General features: G+C 44.1%; 1 protein-coding gene across 2 annotated transcripts; it reads right to left on the bottom strand.

Annotated features, from left to right (window-relative positions):
- Positions 1 to 2915: 2915 nt before the first annotated feature.
- On the bottom strand, positions 2916 to 6790 carry LOC148121463 (protein FAM24B-like). Of its 2 annotated transcripts, none has more exons than XM_087908350.1 (3): positions 6285 to 6790; positions 4167 to 4302; positions 2916 to 3259 (listed from the first exon to the last, which is right to left on the bottom strand). In XM_087908350.1, the coding sequence occupies exons 2-3, from the start codon at positions 4298 to 4300 to the stop codon at positions 3070 to 3072; spliced, it is 324 nt and encodes a 107-aa protein (XP_087764476.1). In that variant the 5' UTR covers positions 4301 to 4302; positions 6285 to 6790; the 3' UTR covers positions 2916 to 3069. The 2 variants fall into 2 exon arrangements, with proteins under 2 accessions (XP_087764476.1, XP_087764475.1); XM_087908349.1 differs by lacking the exon at positions 6285 to 6790 and adding an exon at positions 4446 to 5905.
- Between the last annotated feature and the right edge of the window lie 2156 nt (positions 6791 to 8946).

Genomic DNA, 8946 nt, shown 5'->3' with positions numbered 1-8946 from the left:
ATCTGCCTTGAGAGATTTAAGATAAAAGTGCATGTATAAAAGCCCTGGGGCATGAACTTCTCTAGTCTATGTGTGAAGGAGAGGGGAAGGGAGATGGAGGAAAGTCCAGGCAATAGTTGATGAAAACAGACATGTAGGGCGGGGAGAACCTCAATCTTGTTCTAACTTCACGTGGAACTTTTCAGTGAATGGTCAGTTCTAAGGTATGGTAGTTTAAATGAGAATGTCTCCACAAGGCTAGTGTATTTGAAATCTTGGTCCCCTATTGGTAGTAATTGTTCAGGAAGGATGAGAAGGTGTGGCCATATTGAAGGAGGTATGCCAATAAGAATGGGATTTGAGATTTCAAAACCCCACCCATACCATTCCCAGTTAGCTCGTTCTGCATCATGCTTGTGGATCAAATGCAAGCTCCCAGCTACTGCTTCATTGCCATGTCTGCCTGCCTGCCTACAGCCATGACTCACCCACTGGAACCATAAGCCCAAATAAATCCTTCTTTTATAAGCTTACTTGGTCATGGTATCATATCATGGCAATAGAAAAGTAACTAAGATGCTAAGAATCATCCAGAAGCCCCTTAAGAGTCAAATGAGGCACGGTCACCAAGAATGAAAACCATTTTGTACCCCTCCACTCTTCTGTGTCGCTCCAGATTCTCTGAAGTCCAATCCTCATTTAGTCCTGAACTGTGATTTGGGGAGGGGATAGTCCTCAACTGCGCCCCAGCATGGTGACCCTCGCTGAGGAGTGACCCTTGCATTGAGGAGAGGTGTTTACAAGGAGTTTGGGAACTCCCCAGATCCCTACACAGCTCTGTGGATTTCTGTCTACACAAGCAGTCACATAAGAAACAGGGACATAGTGTTTATGTGGGGTAGTGAGTGGGATACCTGCACTTGGATCCTTCTAATTATTAAGAACTGTCCACACTTGGCTCTATCTGTGCACAGTCAGCCCATTCTGGGTTTGGCCTCAATCACTCTCCTTCCCATGACTGGAATCTCCTCCCTCCCCTGTCCCTGAGCATCAGAGTATGAGAAGTGTTTGTAGGCACCCTGGGAAAGGAGGAACACCTCAGGTCCAGGTAGGTGAGAAACCTGCTTTGTGTCATTGCCATGAGTCAGGGTTTCTGTGGGCCAGGAAGATCTCCTCTCACTGATGGTCCCTACACAAGTCCCACTCTAAAGTACAGGGGTGACTGGGAGAGGTCTTGGAGCACCCCGAAGTAAAGGACACGTTGAATTTCAAGCTGAATCCATTAGTTCTAAAACCCCTGTGTGTGCTCTGATCTGCTGCCTATGATGAAAATCCCCCAATTGCCTTGTCCCACCTGACTCATGTCCGTTCTAATACTCAAACTAGACCTAGTCCCTCAGGTGAGGACAAGCTGCTGAAGGTCTCCCCATATCAGGTATTCAGCTGCCCACTGGCTGAGGTTAGAAGGTCCTCAACTGTTCACTATCCATGAGGACCTTGCTGTTAGACCAAAGAATCAAAGCCAAATAAGGGATGTAGGCAGTGTTCTGGAATCTCAAGAGAGACAGATTGGTTCACCTAGAACATCTTGGGGCAGTGCCCCGGGGCACCAAGTACAGAGGTGGGGCTGCAGCGGGGCAGGCATGCAAGCGTGGTTTCTGAAGAGCAGCAGCGTCCCTTGCTGCATCTCCTCATCTTGACCATCCATAGGAGGCAGCTGCTCTTGCCATTTCTTGTTCCGTTCTTTCCTCTTTAATTCCCTAAGTAGGTGGCAGCCCATCACTAGTTAATAGCTCTTTCTGTGAACGGTGTCTGTGGTGCCCACAGGCCTAGCTAAGGAGAGGAAATTCTAATTACTAAGGTGATTGCAGGTGAGGCATCCGTGCTAGGAAGGGGCTGCAGGGGCCTCATAGACAGAACAGAAGAGCTGAAGGTGCACCCTCTTGCCTGTGCCGTGATGAAGGTACCTGGGCTTCTGGCTTGGGTTATAGGTTTATGGTATAGTTGATTTTATCAACAGAATCAGCACTGGCCAGTGAAAAGGGGATCTAAAGGGGACACCTGGTTCTGAACAGATGTGGACTCTGGGTGGTCAGCGGTGGGGAGAATCACAGGTTTGCCTGCTCCTGTTAGCACACATGCTCTCTCTTTTCTGAAGAAGGGTCTACTGTAACTCAGATCAGCTTAAACGCAGGGTAGTTGGTGGTGACCTTGCACACACAATTGATGTGGGATTCCCCACTGTATGCTGCAAATACCCCATAAAGAAGCTGTTTTGGGCCTGTGATAGGGTAGAGAAGAGGTAGGTGGGGAATACTAAATTGAATGCTGGGAGAAAGGAGGCAGATTCAGGAGAAGCCACGGAGCTGCTGCCAGAGACAGACACATTGAAATCTTGCTGGCAGGCCACAAGCCTCATGGGAAAATATAAAATAATGGAGATGGGTTATTTCTGCATGGAAGAGCTAGCTAGCAATACACTTAAGTAATTGGCCAAGCAGAGATTTAATTAGGATTCCCCTGCCTCCACCTCCCAGGTGGGATTATAGGGCATAATTAGGCTACACATTTCTTTTATTTTTTTGCACATTCCTTTTCTTTAGAAGCCACAAAGATTACCCCATCATTAAATTCCAGCCCGTGTAAATAGAGATATGTCCCACCAAGATGTACCCACTATCTCCCAGTGAGTGACACCATGTTGGGAAATGACAAGCTGGATTGAGGAAGAACAATCTCCATACCTAATTGTGAGTAAAATTAGTCATGCCCTGAAGTCAACCTACCTGTTCCTTATGGGGCTGAAAAAGCACGGGGCGCTTATATTTTCTATTCATTTTTTCCAAAATGTATTATATGCCTGCCTGCCCGAATCTCATAGTGGGTATTGGTATCAGAAGTATAACTAAGAAACATAATTGAGACAGACATTTTTTTCAATACTGTACATTTATACAGAAGTACATAAATATCATGGTAGGTGATACACGACAACATAAACATTATAGAAGGTGGATTGATTAAGAAAATATTCCACTAGGGAATTGAAATATTGATCATGAAGATTTCTTTCCATCCACCACAGCCCTTTCAGAGTCCTTCACTTACACTACAAATACAAGGTTGGAGGGCCCCAACATCTGCAAAGACATTACAGGAATCACAGCACTGCAGGGTCCGAAAAGACTCCGTAGGGATGGGCTTGACCCGGATGATTTTCTCATGGGTGACCTTGCATGGATCAATACAGCTCAAAGCAACATCTGCTTCTTTTACAATTCTTAAAAGAAACACACAAAATGAGCTTAGAATTGTCCTCTCCAGTGAGCTTCTACATCATGAGGGCTGTATGGGAAGTCCAGGGCTGAAGCCCATCACACATGTGACACCAGCCTTGGCGTAAAGCTCTCTGCTCCTTCCCTGTCTTTTCCTCTCCTACGGTTGCTATGCATGTGAACCCAGGTTGCCACTTCAAGCAAGGGAGAATGGCTTGCACCCCAGTGTGTGCTATAGGCCCCTGGGATGTGGGAATGATGACGAAGGTGCTAGAGTTGGCTGGGCTCAGCTCTGGTCTCCACGATCTAAGTCCCGAGAAAGGGACACCATTACTGCTGACAGCCTGCCTCTCCCACGCTTCAAACGTCTCTCCTCTGACTTCCATCCCTGTCAGCTGTCCTCCGTGGAGTCTCTATTCTCTTGACCCACTTCACTTTTCCCACAGCCATTGACAATGAACGAGGGGACATGTGAGCTCCCCAGTGAGTGGGAAGAGGTTGTTATGGCCACACTCTGTGTGAGTAGAGACAGCTCCTCCCCACGGCATCCTCTGTGGATTCCCCAGTCTACAGTGCCAGAGAGGGAAAGGGGGCTCAGCCAGGGTCCTGTTAAATACTGAAGGCACACTCCCTGGGGACAGAAAGGAATGCTGGCACACACCTGCATGCGCATGTGCACGCACACACACACACACACACACACACACACACACACACACACACACTCCAGCTGAGAATAGTGGACTCGTAAGCTCCAAGCTAGAAGGAAAACCCTGAAGTTTCTGTACCCATCTGTCCCCATCCTCTCAGACCTGACGGTGGCCCTTGACTTTCCCCTACTAGAGGTCACTGTAGTAAGAAATGACCCTGCTCCAGCTGAGGGCCCATTAAAGGGGTATTGCGCATTCTTACCTAGCTGCATCCAGTGCCTTGACTACTTTGGAGTAAAGACAGAGAACAACTCCTATCAATACAAACAAGGCTGTCAGGATCCCAGCACAAATGACGATCAGGATTATTGTTTGGTAGTCAAAACGTTTCAACATATCTGGGCAGAGAAAAGAACAGACAAGCAGTGAATGCGGCCTCCCTCCCACACAGCCATTAGCAGGCTTCTTTCAGTGAAGGGGAAATGGTCCTCAAACACAGAATACATGGAAACCGGAGGGACTCTTTCCAAAGAGGTCTTACCTGGCCCAAGGTGGATAGGAGTGAAATTGTCCAGGTAAAAAGGATTCAAATGTAAAACCCTGAGCAGGAAAGCAAAAGAACAGACCAACATAGAAATATGAGCAGAGGAAAAGGCAGACAAGCAGAAATAAATAGACTCTCAATATAGAAGTGCCCACCCTGGAGCTAGCAGTTGCCTCCTTCCCCCCTGCCCTGGCCTCCTGAATTCTGTTTGTATCATAGTCACAGCCAAGCCTAGCCTGAGTGTGAGCTTTGGAGCTCTTGTACAGGAGAGACAACTTCTAAGGCAGAACTCCAACACTCAGAGAGCCTGAAAATCCATTTTGTAAATAGTGGGTATTATGGGAGGCAGGGATGGGGTGGGATGGATGGGTCAAGTATCGAAAGTTGCCGCTGTCCTTCTAAGACCTGAGTCTTCAACATTTCTCATTTTGAACAATCAAGTTGTTTACACTTAACTCAGACACTCTCCGGTGAAAAGTGAACCAGGGAAACAGACTTTCCGGCCACCCAGAGCCTACCTGCCACTTTCTGATTCTTCTCATTTCTCAAAGCTGACATTTGTAAAAATACTATTAGACAATCAAAATAAACCTTTGGAAACAATGCTAACCATAGGCTAACATCATAAGAGTTACTGGTTAGGGAGGATCCAGAAACACCCAAGAAAACACAAGGTATTGTCAATGGTCTTTGTTGCCCACCATAACTAGATGGTTAGACCTTACTGCTGAAGACTCCACACACTTTGGTTCCAGGACAGAGAAATCAATCTCAAACTGACCAGGTAACTCTCCTGAAGACTCGTTTTTAAAGAGCCAGAAGGCAGGCTGCTAGGGGAAAAAAACGACCAAAGGTCTTACTCAAGGCTGGACCCTGTTCCTATGATACTAACCTGCCAGGCAGTGTGTACTCTGGTATATATGTAAGAGGCAGCAGTGGCATGATTGTTTGGTGCATGTGATATTTAGGGCATGGGATGGGGGGAGGTGGGTAACAAATTACTTTCTGACTGATTTGAGGCCTGCTCCACAGGAGAAAATTCATGTCTAGTAATGTAATCGTAGTAAAAACCTTGGTAGGGGAGGTCATGGGATGTAGAAGGGAACCCACTACTCATATTTTACTACATGGTCATATCGTCAAACTGCCTTTTAATATTTATGTTTAAACCCATAGGTCAATGTTGGTCTCAGCTTTGGTCAGAGAAGCTTCATTTATGCAGTGGGCAATAGTTGATGCTCACACCATAACTGGTCAAAACACTAAGAATATGCAACTGTGGGTACTGAGGCATAGATGACGCATGTGTTATAAATCTTAGAACTCTGACACTAGGGTCCAGGAAACACTGCAGAGAGGGGGAGCCAAAGAGTGTGTGGTGAGGAGTGCTATGTCCTGCTGTCTTGTGGCCATGGCTTTATAGCAGCTGTGATTGCCTACAAAAGATCAAGTCAATTAAAATGTCAGCATAGAATGGAAATGACCTCCTGAGGCCCCAGCCCTACGCAACCTAATGGGGGCTGTTGGGAGAGGTCAACACCATTTGCTTTGGGACACGACCACTAAGAACTTGTGTATGCAGTAGTGGACGGCACCTCACCCATGTGCACATCAGCTGTACTTGTTGGATTTGGTAGGATATAGAAATTAAAAAAATTTTAAAAATGATACAAGAGTTGGAAAGAGACGTCAGAAAGTTTTCTGAAAGGTTAGAGGAAGGTATTTATGATCGGGATACACTGTATACATATGTGACGTGTGAAATTATCAAAAGACAAAAACTGTTACTTAAAACAGAAAACTGTGATTACTGAGGTCTAAGTTTGAGGAACTTACTTTCAGAAGTGTGGCCTGCTTGAATGGACTGCCACTGTTAGCTCTTACATCTCTCCAGTCCGGGACATCTGTGTGACATCAGCTCTCTAGATACCAGCTTTCTTTCACAGAGTTCTGAATTCCATTCCATGCTCAAATAAACCTCAGCACCAATTTCCCAAATACATCTGAGCATTTGTAACTCTTAATTTTCCTTTTCAGATTTGATTTCCCCAGAGAATCTTAGAATTTGACTACTAATCAAAAGTAAATTTGGGGTTTCAAAACAGAAACAAAACAACCCAAAAAACAAATAACAAAGAATAGGGTGAGGAAGTCAATGTCTTAAATGCTCATTTATCTCAAAAGGCAATTATAAAAGAGTGGTTAGATTTTGTATTTGAGCTTCAGAAGTATGTAGCCATGTAAGAGAATTCAACCAGAGACCCATTGGTGTCATACCATACTTTCTGGTTAAGATGAAAAGATCTAAAAGACCTTGACTCATATAAGACACCTGCTTTAATCCTATTTCTCTGTCTTCAAGATATTTGAAGCCACAAAGGCCAATGCAAAGGGTACATCTTCCTGCTCTGGGAACCAACTAAGTGAGGTCAAGAATAGCAGCGACAATGTCAACATTTTCAGGCATAAGAAACTCTGAATTCACAGGAGTTAGCAAATGGAATGAGCTTAGATGTTCACCAAATGCTGAATAAACAATGAAAATGCAGTACATATGCATTGGAATTTTCTTCAGTTGTAAAGAAAAATGAAGTAATAAAATGTGCAGGAAAATAGATAGAACTGGAAAATATTATCCTGGGAGATATCACCTAGGCCCAGAAAGATAAACCCTGCATGTCCTTTCTCATATCCAGATCCTAGCTTTGAATATTTAGATTTGCATGTTAAATTGCAAGTTTATGTTGAGATCAGGAAGTCAGAAAGGGCCCATGAGAGAGGATAGGGGAAGCAGCCCAACGGAGGCAGGCAACAGTAGAACACATGGTAGATATTAAAGTGGGAGAGGATTGGGGAATTGAGGGCAGGGATCGGGCAGGTGAATAAGGGAAAGGAGGGATGAGGGCTAGGTTAATAAAAACTGAAGTTCCCTTCTCTTCCCCCATACTCCCAATATTTTCAGGAGATCATGTCTATTTCCCCTTCCCAGGGGCATCCATGTGTGTCTCTCTTAGGGTTCTACTTGTTACCTAGCTTCTCTGGAATCATGGACTAGAGGGCTGATTATTCTTTGCTTTATGTCTAATATGCACTTCTGAGTGAGTACATGCTGTGTTTGTTTTTCTGAGTCTGGGTATCACACTCAGAATAGTTTCTTTCTAATTCTATCCATTTGCATGCAACTTTCAAGATGTTATTGATTTTTACCGCTGAGTAGTACTCCATTGTGCAAATGTTACACATTTTCTTTATCCATTCTTCGGTTGAGGGGCACCTAGGTTGTTTTTTAGTTCTGGTTATTATGATTAGTGCTGCTATGAACACAGTTGAGCAAATGTCATTGTGGTATGAGAGTGAATCCTTTGAGTGTATGCCCCAAAGTTGTATTGCTGGGTCTTGAGATACATTGATTCTCAATGTTCTGAGAAACAACCACACTGATTTCCAAAGTGACTGTACAAATTTGCACTCCCACCAGCAATGTAAGAGTGTTCCTCTGAAGTCAGAACAGAAAGCCAGCCCACCCACAAAGACAGGTTAATAGAGAACCACAGCTCACCAGCAGCAGTAAGACCCTAAAACGGTCATTACTATATGTCCTGGAGATAGGGGCGGGCTAGCTGCAGAGTTGTGACCGCCTGGATGCCCAGTCTGAAAGTGGGAAAGATGTATATTCTTTGCCATTGTATGTTGGAAGTGTAAATATATGTTTAAGTTTACAGGGTTGGAAATTCAAAGGTTGCCTTGATGTCTCAGACATGGTCTTGAATTTTTAATATAATTTTAAAATTATATATATACATATATATTTCTTAAACTGCATATAATTTTTACTTCGTTGAGATGCATACTTGAATATCTATGATCCTAGGTGACAGGTGTAACGTTAGGCTCAGAAGGAAGGGAGTCAGTTAATTTGATTCAGCTGAAAACTGAACTTGCTCATCAGAGAAATACTTTTGTTCCTGGTAAGAAATCTGGCTTCTGAACAAAGCCTCAAACAAGAGTAATCTCAGTAGGGGGGATGGAGTTTTCTATTAGGTTATTTTATATTTTAAACTATAAAAAGATGGAGCCTGAAAAAAAATTGACAAGAAAAAAATCATACAATAGAAACCTGACTCAAATAGGGATTCTCTTTAACTTTCTGGTTTTGCGGCTATTTAACCATGAGGTGTGAGACCCTGCCGGTGTCGCTGAGTGTGTGCTTGAATCCTAGTGAACAGCTTCACCTCATTTCACTGGACAACTGAACACAGCCAAACACCTGTAGCTTATAATGTCAAGGGTGTTTAAAACCTCAATCCATGATTCTGTTTAAATAATTGAAACATTTGACCAGGTTCTGATTGGCAGACTCTCTACTGTTAGACTTTAAATGATACAAAATATATTTCTGGAAGCTAAAATTTGCCTAGAGGTGGGACAGAATTTGGCATTGTGATGAAGGGGGCTGTAAGCTGATGTCACAGAGGGTGGCTTGGAGCTGGTGGTAATT

Source organism: Myodes glareolus, chromosome 7 (assembly GCF_982192425.1).
Source record: "Myodes glareolus chromosome 7, mMyoGla1.1, whole genome shotgun sequence".
In the NCBI taxonomy this organism is placed as follows: domain Eukaryota; kingdom Metazoa; phylum Chordata; class Mammalia; order Rodentia; family Cricetidae; genus Myodes; species Myodes glareolus.
This window is presented reverse-complemented; position numbering and strand designations above follow the sequence as displayed.